This window comes from Lolium perenne, chromosome 1 (assembly GCF_019359855.2).
Source record: "Lolium perenne isolate Kyuss_39 chromosome 1, Kyuss_2.0, whole genome shotgun sequence".
Classification (NCBI taxonomy): Eukaryota; Viridiplantae; Streptophyta; class Magnoliopsida; order Poales; family Poaceae; genus Lolium; species Lolium perenne.
In genome coordinates, this window is record NC_067244.2 from 219,179,710 (window position 1) to 219,198,399 (window position 18,690).

Below are 18,690 nucleotides of genomic sequence, written 5' to 3' on the forward strand. Positions count from 1 at the left end.
GAGAGGTCGGGACGGCGGCTGGGGCGGGTGTGTGGCGGAGGAGGCGCCGGCGATCACGGCGATGGGGACGTCTGCGGGGATCGGCGCCTCGTGTGTCCCCCCTTGGCCCCTGTTCCTTGCGTGATCTGGGCTTGGAATCTTCGCATCCCGGTGGAGAACATTGTGTGACACAGTGTGACTGTTATTTTGTTAGAAAACCAGCCGCACTGGACAAACCATCTGGCTGTCAAAAAAAACAATCTGAATTGAACGCACACAACGAACAGATCAAGACAAGCAAACTTTCACCAACCATGAATTTCAACGACAGACTTTGTACTCTAGTAGGATTCACCCCGTCTTCGTTCGCCTTGTATATAGACGCAAAACGGGCATTCTACTTAATCTGTCCACGAAGCCCAATCAAATTTCTGCATAGCAGGTAGACTGTTCAGGAGGAAGCTAGTCAAGCAGCTAACTACTTAATTTGTACCAAGAATTTCCTTACTAAAAATATCATTTTCTTACTCCTAATTTCTGAAGGTTTACATCAAGTAAGAAAAAACCGAATACACTAGAAACATCCACCTCACATGTGCTAATTGGATAAAACTCAATGTGACTCCAAAATGAGAAAAGTGATGACACACCTAGATTTTATAATCTGCTTGTGTTGAGAGCATGTGGTACTATCAAAGAGGGTAGTTAAGAAAACTAAAATTCTTGCAAACATCTCAAAGTACGACCAACACCACAGGCAGCAAATTAGTCATTCTTAGTACAATCATGTAACTTGAACTACCACTGCATGCTACACAACATAGCACAGAATGATTCCAAGATACAAACGCAGCACATACTAAGACTTCATCAAGCCAGAGGAATTATGCCATCTCAAACAAGCAATGATATGAAGATTGTGTGGCCAATCAAGGGTGTGACTGCATCTAAAAGAGCATGACTTTCTTTCCCTTAAAGTAACCGTATCTCGGCCGCACGCGGCCAGTTTCGGGATCAAAGCCCAACCCATCATCATCATCATCAGATTTATCCTCGTCCACAGAGTCAGGATTGCACCAGTGAGGCATGGGCACAGGCCAACTGTTTAACTTAGTTTTGTCATCATCGTCCATTTTCCATAAAGGCACTCCAGAGGGATCACTGTCATTGCCAACTTCACCAGGTTTACTTTTTGTCTCAAACGATGCTAGAACGTTGTAAATGTCCTCCAAATACATGAAAGGGGTTCCTATTTTCTTATCATAGAAGTTCATGCCAATAACATCCCCATCAAGACTAACGAGAGGGCCTCCAATACCAGCCTTAGTGATTTTGCATGTGGAAGTTGAGAGGTAATCGCAATCAAGTGTGCCTGTCCAGGAAACCTCATCCCCAATAGTAGCCATTAACGCGCCTGATTTGAAGCAACGCCCTATTGCTGCTACTTTAAAAGCCTTGTGCCAATGAAGCAGAGTATTTAATGGACGAACAGCACGGTAATCCTTGACACTGACTAGAGCAACGTTGTAATGTAGACTATAATTCTGTAACTTCCCTTCTCTGCATTGGCCATTAAGCAACACTTCAATCCTCAAGTTTTCAGCAATCTTGTTCTCATCACCTGAATTTCTAACCAAGCTTGCTGATGTCAAAATTATCGTAGATCCATTCCATTCAATAAAAAAACCCGTGCATCCGAAAAACCTTTTTTCACCATTGAATGAAGCCAGTGCGACAACATTGCGATTTATGTTAGAAGCTCTTTTACTAAATTTTTGCCAGACACCTTCACCATATATGTCGCCAAAAGTCTCTTCAAAAGTATTAACCAAAATCATGCCAGCTCCAACCATGGAGGATGGTAACTTCGGGTAACCCATGGAGTCTAGATCTAACTGCTCCTGGTTAAGAAAATCTCCATGTACTTCTGTAAGGCTGTTAGATTTCTCACCAGCGGGTCTTGCTCCAAACCAGTAAACTTCCCAAGTTTTTGAGCATGCAAGACCAGTCTTCTCTTGCAGGGATGTCCAGTAATGCTCCAGATTCTTGAGAATCGTGCCCCATGGTAGGAAAACGGATCTTGTAGTAGTCAGAAAAATGTTCATGCCAACAACCTTCCCATCAACAGAAACAAGTGGCCCACCTTCCCAAGCATCCGAAATTTTACCATCAAGATCTTCATCATCCTCAGATACCCTTGAATCACCATCAAATTCCACATTCTTGGCTACTATTTCACCAGAGACGCCACGCCCTATAACTACTAATATCTCACCATGGGGCAGAACATGCAGTGCATCTTGGAAAGATCCAACCTGAACATCAAGGAACCCATGGACATTGACAACAGCAAAGTTGCGATCTAAATCATAATGAGACATCGTCCCCATATACACTTCATTGCCTTCATGGCGCACATCAATCTTCAAGTCATCATGGTCTTCATTTGTACCATTGAGAGCTCTAACCAAACTTGCAGAAGTCAGAAACCTTGTAAGGTGACACCCCCGACGTTCAATAGCTATGCCCGAGCATGAAAATAAGACTGTGTCTCCATTGTACAAAGCAATAGAGGCGACACTTTTCGACAAACATGCTATTGTCCTATCGCTGAGGCCAGGCCGAACACCTTGATCAGAGTCCCCAAGGAAGCGACCTGAAACCAATGATTCATTCTTGGAATCTCTTCTGCTCTTACGAGAGCTTCTAGTGAGATGATCACCACCCCTCTTAGCTTTCCGCATCTTTTGCAAGACTTGCAGGAGGTCGGCCGGGGAGGAGTGGGCGGAGTCCAGCTCGACCGAAGAGGTCGTCTGCCGGAGGGGACGGGCCGGCTGGGAGGTTGTTGGCGCCGTCGACCTTGCGGGAGGGGGCCGAGAGTCGGGCGAGGACGGTGGGATCCGGACGGAGACTGAGGGAAGACGGTGGGAGACGGTGGAGGCGGAGGGTCGCCGGCGGGCGTGGCGGCGCGGGCAAGTTGAACCCTAGCGTCGCTCCTATCTTGGCTCCTGTCACGCGATGGGGAAAATTGAGATATTTAGGGCCGGGTATTAAAAGTAACCCAACTCAAATCTCTCTATCGATCTCTACCAATATCAGAAATCCCGGAATTATCATCTCAAAAAGAAAAGAGAGACGTCCAATTTACTTTCCTAAACTCGTCTCAAAGTTTAGATTATAACCCTTAACTTTACTTTGGTTCAATCTTCAACCCTAAATTCTACAAATCGTTCGGAATTGGATTTTCTACCCTTTTTGACATGTTTTCAACCAGTTTTTCTCGTCAGTTAGTGGGTTTTATTCCTATATGATGTGCCAATTCATGAACATACAACATACACGATACACGAAAAACCATCTTAATACAATGCAATGGGTGATTCTGAATCATTTTTAGAGTTTAGGATTGAAAGTTGAATCAAAGTAAAGTTAAGAGTTGCAAGCTGAAAAACTTTTTCCCTCTAGTTAGGGTTTCTCTTTTCTCTCGGTGGCCACGCTTCCGTAGAGTTTCCCCCGCCGATCCATCTTCGTGCGAAGGATTTCGAGTAGCCATGGAGAAGGATAAGGGTACGTTTGGTGCCTCGTCCTCGTCAGGAGTTTCGACCCAGGCTGATGTCGAAGCCATGATGGCAAAACTTGGCCTGAAAGAGGATGACCTAGATGACGTCATTTTTGAGGAAGAGGTGAAGCAACCGGAGGAAGACGCGGCGGTTCGCATCGGAAACGACGCCGGCCAATTTTCGAGCCCAATAGAATTGCCGGCAACCCCGTGCCGGCCCCTTCGCCAAGAGCGCGAATCGGGTGCCCCGGCGCCTCGCGGAATGACGGTTTTCGCGGGTGGGGGCCCCTTGTCAGCGAGGAGACGCGGCGGTTCGCATCGGAAACGACGCGGGGAGGTTGGTCATCGGTGTTGACCTCTCGCGCGGAAACCAAAACGGCGAGGGCGGCGACTAGCCACGCGGCGTCCACCTACCTTACCCACGCAGCGTCCACCTACCTTACCCACGCGCCGTCCTCCCTTAAAACCCCACCGGCGCGCACTCCTCTCTTTTTCCCGCCGTCCAACCCTAGCCGCCGCCGCCCTCAACCTCTGCGCGAACCACTACCCACACGCACCCCGCCGACGCAATGGCGCACAACGACCAGGCCGGCGGCGGCGGCATGCTTCGATCGACGCAACTGACGTTCGACGAGTGATACGTCCAAAACGTATCTACTTTCCCGAACACTTTTGCTATTGTTTTGCCTCTAATTTGTGTATTTTGGATGCAACTAACACGGACTAACGCTGTTTTCAGCAGAACTGTTCTGGTGTCTCGTTTTTGTGCAGAAATCCAACTTTCGGGAAAATCCTCGGAATTTATGCAGAAGGCCCTATTTTCCCAGAATACTGACGGAGCCAGAAGGACAAGTTGGGTGGAGGCCCGAGGGCCCCACACCATAGGGCGGCGCGGCCCAGGGGGGGCCCGCGCGGCCATGTGGTGTGGCCCCCTCGGCCGGCCTCCGACGCCCTCCTTCGGACTATTTATCGGCCTCGGCCTAAAAACGCACGGGGAGAAGTCGAAGTCGCCAGAAACCCTCCAGAACGCCGCCACATCGCGAAACTCCGTCGCGGGAGCCAGAAGTCTCCGTTCTGGCACTCCGCGGGACGGGGAATTGGAGGAGATCATCGCCGCCATCACCACCGACGCCTCTCCATCAACCAGCAATGTTTCCCCCATCCATGTGTGAGTAATTCCCCCGCTGTAGGCCGAAGGGGATGGTAGGGATTGGATGAGATTGGTCATGTAATAGCATAAGATTGTTAGGGCATAGTGCCTAGTGTCCGTAATTGGTACTTTGATGATATTGTTGCAACTTGTTATGCTTAATGCTTGTCACTAGGGCCCGAGTGCCATGATCTCAGATCTGAACATGTTATTGTTTCATCAAGATATTCATTGTTTATGGTCTTACCTATAAGTTGTATACACATGTCGCTGTCCGGAACCAATGGCCCCGAAGTGACAGAAATCGGGACAACCGGAGGGAATGGTAGTGATGTGAGGATCACATGTGTTCACGGAGTGTTAATGCTTTGCTCCGGTGCTCTATTAAAAGGAGTACCTTAATATCCAGTAGATTCCCTTGAGGCCCGGCTACCACCGGCTGGTAGGACAAAAGATGTTGTGCAAGTTTCTCATTGCGAGCACGCACGACTATATATGGAACACATGCCTATTGATTGCTTTGTACTTGGACACCGTTTTATTATTATCTGCAAATGCCCTGCTATGATTGTTACATGAGTTTCTCTCATCCATGCAACGCCCGTCATCCGTCCCCGTGCCTACGGTATTTTAATCCTGCTGTTTACTATAATCACTACTGTATGCGTGTTACTCTGCTGCTGTTATTTCACTCGCTCTTTGCTATAAAACTGTTACCTCTTGATAAACTCTTGCGAGCAAGTCTGTTTCCTGTGTGCAGCTGAATTGACCACTCCGCTGTTAAGGCTTCCAAGTGTTCTTTGTCTCCCCTTGTGTCGAATCAATAAATTGGGTTTTACTTCCCTCGAAGACTGTTGCGACCCCCTATACTTGTGGGTCATCAAGACTATTTTCTGGCGCCGTTGCCGGGGAGCATAGCTTTATTTGGAAGTTCACTTGGATTAATATTGTTCGCTGCAAATTCTCCATCATGGGTAAACCTCGCGATACTAAGATCGCCATATTACCATCCACTACAAGAAAAGGTACAATTACGAATACCTCTGCTGCTCTTGATTCACCATCTCGTGATTGATAAACTTGTTTCACCGCCGCATGCTTCACATGCGGGTACTCTATTTGAATCTGAAAACTCTCATAATATTGATAATATTTCTACTGTGCTTGATGATAGTGGTTCATTGGGATCTTTTCTAGATGCTACGATTGCTAGGTCTAGACTAATTGAAAATACTGAAACTCCTAATGCTACTACACCTGTTAGTTCACCTGAACTTGATTATTTTAGTGATGATCCTGATGAAGATTATGTGGAGCTTAATGATGATTTTATTGAAAAATGCAATGCTACTACTGATGCAAGAAAAATTAAAAAGTTGCTTGCAGAACATGCTGTTAGATATAAACTGTCTCCTGATCCTAAGTTTGCCACATCTCCTATAAACATTAAGGATAAAGATTATGATTTTTCTCTTGATCTATCTCATATAGCTATCGTTGAGAAAACGCCCTTTTGTGGTACTGAAAAAGAAAGTGTTGTTGAACACATGACTGAGTTATCTACTCTAAGTAGCTTGTTTTCTGATGATGTCAAGATGCGTACTTACTTTGTTGCTAAAATCTTTCCATTCTCATTAAAGGATGACGCTAAAACTTGGTATAATAGTTTGCCACCTAATTCTATTAAAAATCCAAAAGAATTGCTTGATGTTTTCTTCCGTAAATACTTTCCTGCTAGTGCTCAACATATAGCTTTGTAGAGAATTTATAATTTCAACCAGGGAGATGGAGAGAAATTGCCTGAGGCTTGGGCGAGATTTTGCTCTCTTATTAGAGCTCAGCCTGATCATGATTTGGAAAAGCATGATTTACTTGATATATTTTATAGTGGACTAACCATTGAGTATAGGGCATACCTGGATAGTTGTGCTGGTTGTGTTTTCAGGAAAAGAACTCCAGACGACGCTGAAGAATTATTGGCTAAAATAGGCCGGAATCATGATGATTGGACTACGCCCGAACCAACTCCAACGCCAATATTGAAGAAGAGGGGTTTAATTAAATTGAATGATGAAGATATGAGGGAAGCCAAGAAGTCTCTCAAGGAGAAAGGTATTAAATTTGAAGATGTGAAGAACCTTCCTCCCATAGAAGATATATGTGAGATAATTCCCCCTTCATCCATGATTGAGGTAAACTCCCTTCAACGCTTTACTAGGGAGGATATTCCGTATTCGAAACCTCCTGCACAATGCTTAGATGAGTTTGATAATTATATTGTTAAGCAAGAAAATTTTAATATGAGAGTAGAGAATCATTTAATGGAAAATTCTCGAGCTATTAGTGAATTGCATGATATTGTAGAGAGAACCTCCAACGATGTTAAGATGCTTGTTAAACATTTTCATATGATTCAAACTCAAATTGATCAACTCACTAAAGTGCAAAATGACTTGTTAGGGAATAATTCTAAAGAGAAACATGCTTATGAAGTAACAACTAGAGGTGGTGTCTCTACCCAGGATCCTCTATATCTTGAAGGGCATCCCAAAAGAATTGAACAAGATTCTCAACGCATTGAACCTAGTGCTCATTCTAAGAAGAAAAAGAAGAAGAAGCATAAAAATGTTGTAGAATCCTCTGAACCTGTTAATGATCCTAATAGTATTTCTATTTACGATATCGAAACCGAAAGTGGTAATGAACATGATAAAGATAATGATAAGAATGATACTCCTGATAAAGAAGAGGTTGAAGAAGAACACGAAAAGCATGCTAAAAATAAAAAGTACACTAAAGAAGATTTTATTGCTGAGAAACATGGTAATGAAAGAGAACCTTGGGTGCAAAAGCAAATGCCTTTTCCTGCTAAGAAACTAAAATCAAAGGAAGAAGAACACTATAATAAATTTTGTGATTGGATGAAACCTTTATTCTTGCAAATCCCTTTGACTGATGCTATTAAATTGCCACCTTATTCAAAGTATATGAAAGATATTGTTACTAACAAGAGGAAAATCCCCAATGAGGAAATTTCCACCATGCTTGCTAATTACTCTTTCAATGGCAAAGTTCCAAAAAAGTTGGGCGACCCAGGTATACCTACTATTCCTTGTTCTATTAAGAATAATTATGTTAAAACTGCTCTATGTGACTTGGGAGCCGGTGTTAGTGTTATGCCTTTTTCTCTTTATAAGAGACTTTACTTAGATAAGTTGATACCTACTGATATATCTTTGCAAATGGCTGATAAATCTACTGCTATTCCTGTTGGTATATGTGAGGATGTTCCTGTTCAAGTTACTACTAACTGTTTGATATTAACTGATTTTGTTGTGTTGGAAATGCCTGAAGATGATAATATGTCTATTATTCTTGGGAGACCTTTTCTGAACACCGCAGGGGCTGTTATTGATTGCAATAAAGGAAAGGTTACCTTCAATGTTGATGATAAGGAGCATACCATCTATTTCCCCAAGAAGATTGATAAAATATGTGGAGTTAACACTATTACTAATGTGAGAACTATTAAAGTTGGAACTATTGATTGTCCTATATATGAGCCTAAAGAAGAATATCAAACTCTCGTGATTGGATCCATATCAATACAATTCAAGGTAACATGATTGATTTGAGGTTTATTTCTTCTTATGCTATGTAAAATTTATTTGGTGGCAAGACTTGATCAACCTTGTTAACAAATACTTTTTATATGCATAGAGGAGGTAAACAACATCTCTTTCTCCCTCCATTTGCTCTAGTTGCTGTAGCATTTTTAATTTGCAAAGTTCCTTAGTTAATTGGAGATTTCAAAATTTTTCCTGACCAGTAATAATAAACCGAATACCCAGAAATCTGCATTTTTCAAAGTTTTCAAAATTTCACAAAAATTATACCGTTGGTCCTATTTTTCGACGAGGCACCTGGGAGCACCCAGAGGATGACCTGTGGGGCACCAGAGGGTGCCACACCACAGGCCGGCGTGGCCAAGGAGGTGGGCGCGCCACCCTGTGGTGTGGGCCCCTCCTTGCCCCACTTTGCCATCTCTTTCTCCCAGCACCTTCTCTCTCCCGAAAAAACTCGTACCAGGTTCCTCTCACTCGCGTTTTTGCTCCAGAGCTCCAGATTTCTCGATCTCTTTGCTCAGCCCAGATTTCTGTCTGAAATTTGGCACGTTTGCTCTTCGGTATGTGACTCCTCCACCCATCCAAGTAGAATTTTGTTTGGTTGAGTATATCTTGAATATTTTGCTGCTGTAGGTAACATGTTTAGTGAGCTTGCATGCTTGTTCTAAGTGGTAGAAACTAGTTTTGATGCATGATTAGTACTCTAGCAAGTTCCTATGGTAGTTTCCCTCAATTATATGTCACCAAATCAAATTTTTATATTGTTTGTTGAAATTTCAAAAAATGGAGTGGAATAGATATCACTTGAACCAACAAGAATTGGAAGTCCAACAAGTTATGCGAGTCAATCGTGAAGAGGGAGTATACCTGATACGTCTCCAACGTATCTATAATTTCCGATGTTCCATGCTTGTTTTATGACAATACCAACATGTTTTGTTCACACTTTATATCATTTTTATGCGTTTTCCGGAACTAACCTATTGACGAGATGCCGAAAGGCCAGTTGTTGTTTTCTGCTGTTTTTGGTTTCAGAAATCCTAGTAAGGAAATATTTTCGGAATCGGACGAAATCAATTCCGGGGATCTTATAATTTCGCGAAGCTTCCAGAGCACCGGAGGAAGGCCAGAGGGGTGCCAGGGGGCCCCACACCCTAGGGCGGCGCGGCCCAAGGGGGGGCGCGCCCCCCTATGGTTTGGGCAGCCCGTGGCCCCTCCGACTCCGACTCTTCGCCTATTTAAGCCGTTGATACGTCTCCGACGTATCGATAATTTCTTATGTTCCATGCCACATTATTGATGTTATCTACATGTTTTATGCACACTTTATGTCATATTCGTGCATTTTCTGGAACTAACCTATTAACAAGATGCCGAAGTGCCGATTCTTGTTTTCTGCTGTTTTTGGTTTCAGAAATCCTAGTAAGGAAATATTCTCGGAATTGGACGAAATCAAAGCCCAGGGGCCTATTTTCTCACGAAGCTTCCAGAAGTCCGAAGGAGAGACGAAGAGGGGCCACGGAGGGGCCACACCATAGGGCGGCGCGGCCCCCCCTTGGCCGCGCCGGCCTGTAGTGTGGGGCCTCCGTGCCGCCTCTTGACCTGCCCTTCCGCCTATAAAAAGTCTCCGTGACGAAACCCCCAGTACCGAGAGCCACGATACGGAAAACCTTCCAGAGACGCCGCCGCCGCCGATCCCATCTCGGGGGATCCAGGAGATCGCCTCCGGCACCCTGCCGGAGAGGGGAATCATCTCCCGGAGGACTCTACGCCGCCATGGTCGCCTCCGGTGTGATGTGTGAGTAGTCTACCCCTGGACTATGGGTCCATAGCAGTAGCTAGATGGTTGTCTTCTCCCCATTGTGCTATCATTGTTGGATCTTGTGAGCTGCCTAACATGATCAAGATCATCTATCTGTAATTCTATATGTTGCGTTTGTTGGGATCCGATGAATAGAGAATACTTGTTATGTTGATTATCAAAGTTATGCTATGTGTTGTTTATGATCTTGCATGCTCTCCGTTATTAGTAGATGCTCTGGCCAAGTTGATGCTAGTAACTCCAAGAGGGAGTATTTATGCTCGATAGTGGGTTCATGTCTCCGTGAATCTGGAGGAGTGACAAGAACCACTAAGGTTACGGATGTGCTGTTGCCGCTAGGGATAAAACATTAGTGCTATGTTCAAGGATGTAGTCACTAGTTACATTACGCACCATACTTAATGCAATTGTCTGTTGTTAGCAACTTAATACTGGAGGGGGTTCGGATGATAACCTGAAGGTGGACTTTTTAGGCATAGATGCAGTTGGATGACGGTCTATGTACTTTGTCGTAATGCCCAATTAAATCTCACAATACTCATCATGATATGTATGTGCATGGTCATGCCCTCTTTATTTGTCAATTGCCCAACTGTAATTTGTTCACCCAACATGCTGTTTATCTTATGGGAGAGACACCTCTAGTGAACTGTGGACCCCGGTCCAATTCTCTTTACTGAAATACAATCTACTGCAATACTTGTTCTACTGTTTTCTGCAAGCAATCATCTTCCACACAATACGGTTAACTATTTGTTACAGCAAGCCGGTGAGATTGACAACCTCACTGTTTCGTTGGGGCAAAGTACTTTGGTTGTGTTGTGCAGGTTCCACGTTGGCGCCGGAATCCCTGGTGTTGCGCCGCACTACATCCCGCCGCCATCAACCTTCAACGTGCTTCTTGGCTCCTCCTGGTTCGATAAACCTTGGTTTCTTTCTGAGGGAAAACTTGCTGCTGTGTGCATCATACCTTCCTCTTGGGGTTGCCCAACGAACGTGTGAAATACACGCCATCAAGCTCTTTTTCTGGCGCCGTTGCCGGGGAGATCAAGACACGCTGCAAGGGGAGTCTCCACTTCTCAATCTCTTTACTTTGTTTTTGTCTTGCTTAGTTTTATTTACTACTTTGTTTGCTGCACTAAATCAAAATACAAAAAAATTAGTTGCTAGTTTTACTTTATTTGCTATCTTGTTTGCTATATCAAAAACACAAAAAAAATTAGTTTACTTGCATTTACTTTATTCATCATGTTTCCTTTTAATTTTACCACAAAAAACATACCGGTAGGACGTGGGTCTATAGTTGGGAGAAATAATATAGAAGAATTTTTCAATCATGTTAGTACTATTGAAAATTTTGAAGATAGACACTTGGTAGACCTTGCGCCTACTTATGAAATTGCTGCTGCGCATTTAGTTCGCCTGTTGGAAACTAAATTTGTTAATCTTAATCCTATAATCCAACACATGTTTTTCACACTTGGTGATATGGAAGAGGGGGAAAAGAAAGATTTTGTATTAGAAACCCTTCTTAGAGAATTTGGTGGTCTAGCAAGAGAAGCTAGAAAGGTGTTTGCTAAATTTAATATGCTTGGTTCTCCTACTAATTTTTTTAGTCTCCTTGAAAGGATGGATATGGATAGAATAAGATACACTAATAATATTGATGATGGAGGGGAGATCAAAGCACCAATACCATGTAAGCTCTTAGCTATGAATGATGCATTAGAAAATAACTATGCTTGGCTAGTTCCTGAAAATTTGTTTGATGAGAGTAGCACGCCTAAGACTAATGAAAAGGGAGATGCTGAAACTTATGTATCCAATATACTATGCCTAGTTGAGAAAACTCCACACCCCGCTGAGAATGCATCACCCTTCGATAATACTTGATGCACACTTTCTGCGCCTAGCTGAAAGGCGTTAAAGAAAAGCGCTTATGGGAGACAACCCATGTTTTTACCTACAGTACTTTGTTTTCATTTTGTGTCTTGGAAGTTGTTTACTACTGTAGCAACCTCTCCTTATCTTAGTTTTGTGTTTTGTTGTGCCAAGTTAAGCCGTTGATAGAAAAGTAAGTACTAGATTTGGATTACTGCACAGTTCCAGATTTCTTTGCTGTCACGAATCTGGGTCCACCTCCCTGTAGGTAGCTCAGAAAATTAAGCCAATTTACGTGCATGATCCTCAGATATGTACGCAACTTTCATTCAATTTGAGCATTTTCATTTGAGCAAGTCTGGTGCCATTTTAAAATTCGTCAATACGAACTGTTCTGTTTTGACAGATTCTGCCTTTTATTTCGCATTGCCTCTTTCGCTATGTTGGATGAATTTCTTTGATCCATTAATGTCCAGTAGCATTATGCAATGTCCAGAAGTGTTAAGAATGATTGTGTCACCTCTGAATATGTCAATTTATATTGTGCACTAACCCTCTAATGAGTTGTTTCGAGTTTGGTGTGGAGGAAGTTTTCAAGGATCAAGAGAGGAGTATGATGCAACATGATCAAGGAGAGTGAAAGCTCTAAGCTTGGGGATGCACCCGGTGGTTCACCCCTGCATATATCAAGAAGACTCAAGCGTCTAAGCTTGGGGATGCCCAAGGCATCCCCTTCTTCATCGACAACATTATCAGGTTCCTCCTGAAACTATATTTTTATTCCATCACATCTTATGTGCTTTTTCTTGGAGCGTCGGTTTGTTTTTGTTTTTTGTTTTGTTTGAATAAAATGGATCCTAGCATTCACTTTATGGGAGAGAGACACGCTCCGCTGTAGCATATGGACAAGTATGTCCTTGGTTTCTACTCATAGTATTCATGGCGAAGTTTCTCCTTCGTTAAATTGTTATATGGTTGGAATTGGAAAATGATACATGTAGTAATTGCTATAAATGTCTTGGGTAATGTGATACTTGGCAATTGTTGTGCTCATGATTAAGCTCTTGCATCATATGCTTTGCACCCATTAATGAAGAAATACATAGAGCATGCTAAAATTTGGTTTGCATATTTGGTTTCTCTAAGGTCTAGATAATTTCTAGTTTTGAGTTTGAACAACAAGGAAGACAGTGTAGAGTCTTATAATGTTTTCAATATGTCTTTTATGTGAGTTTTGCTGCACCGGTTCATCCTTGTGTTTGTTTCAAATAAGCCTTGCTAGCCTAAACCTTGTATCGAGAGGGAATACTTCTCATGCATCCAAAATACTTGAGCCAACCACTATGCCATTTGTGTCCACCATACCTACCTATACTACATGGTATTTTTCCGCCATTCCAAAGTAAATTGCTTGAGTGATACCTTTAAAATTCCATCATTCACCTTTGCAATATATAGCTCATGGGACAAATAGCTTAAAAACTATTGTGGTATTGAATATGTAATTATGCACTTTATCTCTTATTAAGTTGCTTGTTGTGCGATAACCATGTTCACTGGGGACGCCATCAACTATTCATTGTTGAATATCATGTGAGTTGCTATGCATGTCCGTCTTGTTTGAAGTAAGAGCGATCTACCACCTTATGGTTAAGCATGCATATTGTTAGAGAAGAACATTGGGCCGCTAACTAAAGCCATGATCCATGGTGGAAGTTTCAGTTTTGGACATATACCCTCAATCTCATATGAGAAAATTAATTGTTGCCACATGCTTATGCATAAAAGAGGAGTCCATTATCTGTTGTCTATGTTGTCCCGGTATGGATGTCTAAGTTGAGAATAATCAATAGCGAGAAATCCAATGCGAGCTTTCTCCTTAGACCTTTGTACAGGCGGCATAGAGGTACCCCTTTGTGACACTTGGTTAAAACATGTGCATTGTGATGATCCGGTAGTCCAAGCTAATTAGGACAAGGTGTGGGCACTATTAGTACACTATGCATGAGGCTTGCAACTTATAAGATATAATTTACATGATGCATATGCTTTATTACTACCGTTGACAAAATTGTTTCATGTTTTCAAAATCAAAGCTCTAGCACAAATATAGCAATCGATGCTTTTCCTCTATGGAGGACCATTCTTTTACTTTCAATGTTGAGTCAGTTCACCTATTTCTCTCCACCTCAGGAAGCAAACACTTGTGTGAACTGTGCATTGATTCCTACATATTTGCTTATTGCACTTATTATATTACTCTATGTTGACAATATCCATGAGATATACATGTTACAAGTTGAAAGCAACCGCTGAAACTTAATCTTCTTTTGTGTTGCTTCAATATCTCTACTTTGAATTATTGCTTTATGAGTTAACTCTTATGCAAGACTTATTGATGCTTGTCTTGAAGTGCTATTCATGAAAAGTCTTTGCTATATGATTCACTTGTTTACTCATGTCATATACATTGTTTCGATCGCTGCATTCATTACATATGCTTTACAAATAGTATGATCAAGATTATGATGGAATGTCACTCCAGAAATTATCTGTGTTATCGTTTTACCTGCTCGGGACGAGCAGAACTAAGCTTGGGGATGCTGATACGTCTCCGACGTATCGATAATTTCTTATGTTCCATGCCACATTATTGATGTTATCTACATGTTTTATGCACACTTTATGTCATATTCGTGCATTTTCTGGAACTAACCTATTAACAAGATGCCGAAGTGCCAGTTGCTGTTTTCTGCTGTTTTTGGTTTCAGAAATCCTAGTAAGGAAATATTCTCGGAATTGGACGAAATCAAAGCCCAGGGGCCTATTTTCTCACGAAGCTTCCAGAAGTCCGAAGGAGAGACGAAGAGGGGCCACGGAGGGGCCACACCATAGGGCGGTGCGGCCGCCCCCTTGGCCACGCCGGCCTGTAGTGTGGGGCCTCCGTGCCGCCTCTTGACCTGCCCTTCCGCCTATAAAAAGTCTCCATGACGAAACCCCCAGTACCGAGAGCCACGATACGGAAAACCTTCCAGAGACGCCGCCGCCGCCGATCCCATCTCGGGGGATCCAGGAGATCGCCTCCGGCACCCTGCCGGAGAGGGGAATCATCTCCCGGAGGACTCTACGCCGCCATGGTCGCCTCCGGTGTGATGTGTGAGTAGTCTACCCCTGGACTATGGGTCCATAGCAGTAGCTAGATGGTTGTCTTCTCCCCATTGTGCTATCATTGTCGGATCTTGTGAGCTGCCTAACATGATCAAGATCATCTATCTGTAATTCTATATGTTGCGTTTGTTGGGATCCGATGAATAGAGAATACTTGTTATGTTGATTATCAAAGTTATGCTATGTGTTGTTTATGATCTTGCATGCTCTCCGTTATTAGTAGATGCTCTGGCCAAGTTGATGCTAGTAACTCCAAGAGGGAGTATTTATGCTCGATAGTGGGTTCATGTCTCCGTGAATCTGGAGGAGTGACAAGAACCACTAAGGTTACGGATGTGCTGTTGCCGCTAGGGATAAAACATTAGTGCTATGTTCAAGGATGTAGTCACTAGTTACATTACGCACCATACTTAATGCAATTGTCTGTTGTTAGCAACTTAATACTGGAGGGGGTTCGGATGATAACCTGAAGGTGGACTTTTTAGGCATAGATGCAGTTGGATGACGGTCTATGTACTTTGTCGTAATGCCCAATTAAATCTCACAATACTCATCATGATATGTATGTGCATGGTCATGCCCTCTTTATTTGTCAATTGCCCAACTGTAATTTGTTCACCCAACATGCTGTTTATCTTATGGGAGAGACACCTCTAGTGAACTGTGGACCCCGGTCCAATTCTCTTACTGAAATACAATCCCATCGCAATACTTGTTCTAATTGTTTTCGCAAGCAATCATCTTCCACACAATACGGTTAACTCTTTGTTACAGCAAGCCGGTGAGATTGACAACCTCACTGTTTCGTTGGGGCAAAGTACTTTGGTTGTGTTGTGCAGGTTCCACGTTGGCGCCGGAATCCCTGGTGTTGCGCCGCACTACATCCCGCCGCCATCAACCTTCAACGTGCTTCTTGGCTCCTCCTGGTTCGATAAACCTTGGTTTCTTTCTGAGGGAAAACTTGCTGCTGTGCGCATCATACCTTCCTCTTGGGGTTGCCCAACGAACATGTGAAATACACGCCATCAGCCGTCATGACCTAAAACTTCGACACCAATTGATGAAACTCCAGAAAAGTTACTGTGGCGCCGCCGCCATCGCGAAACTCCAATTCGGGGGACAGAACTCTCTGTTCCGGCACCCTGCCGGACGGGGAATTGCCCCCGGAGCCATCTCCACCGCCGTCTTCACCGCCATCTTCACCGCCATCGCTGCCTCCATGATGAGGAGGGAGTAATCCACCCCCGAGGCTGAGGGCTTCGCTGTAGCTATGTGGTTCATCTCTCTCCCATGTACCTCAATACAATAATCTCATGAGCTGCTTTACATGATTGAGATTCATATGAGTTTTGTATCACAATTTATCTATGTGCTACTCTAGCAATGTTATTAAAGTAGTTTTATTCCTCCTGCACGTGTGTAAAGGTGACAGTGTGTGCACCGTGTTAGTACTTGGTTTATGCTATGATCATGATCTCTTGTAGATTGCGACGTTAACTATTGCTATGATAATATTGATGTGATCTATTCCTCCTACATATGCATGAAGGTGACAGTGTGCATGCTATGTTAGTACTTGGTTTAATCTGTTGATCTATCTTACACTACAAGGTTACTAAAATATGAACAGTAATTGTGGAGCTTGTTAACTCCGGCATTGAGGGTTCGTGTAATCCTACGCAATGTGTTCATCATCCAACAAAAGTGTAGAGTATGCATTTATCTATTCTGTTATGTGATCAATGTTGAGAGTGTCCACTAGTGAAAGTGTAATCCCTAGGCCTTGTTCCTAAATACTGCTATCGCTGCTTGTTTACTTGTTTCTTTACCGTTACCTCTGCTGCAATACTACCACCATCAACTACACGCCAGCAAGCTATTTACTGGCACCGTTGCTACTGCTCATACTTATTCATACCACCTGTATTTCACTATCTCTTCGCCGAACTAGTGCACCTATTTGGTGTGTTGGGGACACAAGAGACTTCTTTCTTTGTGGTTGCAGGGTTGCATGAGAGGGATATCTTTGACCTCTTCCTCCCTGAGTTCGATAAACCTTGGGTGATCCACTTAAGGGAAAACTTGCTGCTGTTCTACAAACCTCTGCTCTTGGAGGCCCAACACTGTCTACAGGAAAGGAGGGGGAACGTAGACATCAAGCTATTTTCTGGCGCCGTTGCCGGGGAGGAAAGGTAAAAGGTACTCACACTCCGGATCTCGGCTACTAAGCTATTTTCCGCCTTGTAAGTACTCGAAGCTATTTCCTTTAGATCCTGCAATTGCAACTTTTTGTTTCTTGTTTACACTAGTTAGGCATAATGGAAAACAACAAAAAAATTGGTGAGCTTTTTAATCTTTTTCCTGATTTAGAATTGTTTGATGCGAAAATTAAAAAACCTATGGAACCTTATTTACATGCTAGTAGCGATGTTATTAGTATGAATGCAATTACTGCTAATGCTATGAAGAAGTCTAAGCTTGGGGAAGCTAGTTTTTGTGATATTTTTAGCTTCCCATCTTTAGGGGAGAAAATTTGCTCTGATAATACTTTATCTCCCGTATGCGATAACTCTAATGATGCTTGTGATATTTTAAATGCACCTACTGAAAGTATTCCATATAAAATACCTATGAAAATTATTGAACGTGTTATGGACAACCACTATAAAGGGGATGGAACTGTCCATCCTAGAGATCATTTACTGTTTTTGCACGAATTATGCGGGTTATTCAAGTGTGCAGGTATCTCTATGGATGAAGTGAGGAAGAAGCTATTCTCTGTTTCGCTGTCTGGTAAAGCGGCGCATTGGTATAAATTGTTGGAGAATAGACATTATCTTGGTTGGGAGGAAATTGCATCTCTCTTTTATTCTAAATTTTATCCTCCTCATGAAGTGCATATTGATAGGAATTATATTTATAACTTTTATCCTCGTGATGGAGAGAGTATTTCTCAAGCGTGGGGGAGATTGAAATCACTAATGCTCAAATGTCCCACTCATGAGCTCCCCCGTAATGTTATTGTTAATAATTTTTATGCGAGGCTTTCAGGACAACACAAGGACTATCTGGACGCGTGTTCGGAGGGATCCTTCACAAGCAAGGAGGTTGAAGCTAGGTGGGATCTTCTTGATCGGATTGAGGACAACGCTGAAGGATGGGAGAACGACAAAGGTAAAGAGTCAGGTATAAATTATCATTATGAATGCATTGAAGCTTTTATGGATACCGATAAATTTCGAAATATGAGTGCTACTTATGGTCTTGACTCTCAAGTTGCTGCAAATCTTTATAAAGCCTTTGCTTCTCATTTTGAATTGCCTAAAAATAATTTTGATAAGTATCATGAACCTTTTAAAGAGGCTTGCATGAAGAATGAAATTGTTGTTAATTATTGCAATAAGCATGCTCAAACTCCTAAAAATGCTATTTCCTATAAGCATGTTAATTTTTGTGGAATACATAGACCTTGTGGAATTAATCAAGCCAAAGATGAATATTACAT

At 42.8% G+C, this 18,690-nt stretch overlaps 1 protein-coding gene across 1 annotated transcript; it reads right to left on the reverse strand.

Annotated features, from left to right (window-relative positions):
* Window positions 1–862: 862 nt before the first annotated feature.
* LOC127327353 (uncharacterized) lies at window positions 863–2,963 on the reverse strand. The gene has a single exon (XM_051354129.2). It carries the CDS (start codon window positions 2,721–2,723, stop codon window positions 927–929), a length of 1,797 nt encoding a protein of 598 aa, XP_051210089.1. The 5' UTR covers window positions 2,724–2,963; the 3' UTR covers window positions 863–926.
* Between the last annotated feature and the right edge of the window lie 15,727 nt (window positions 2,964–18,690).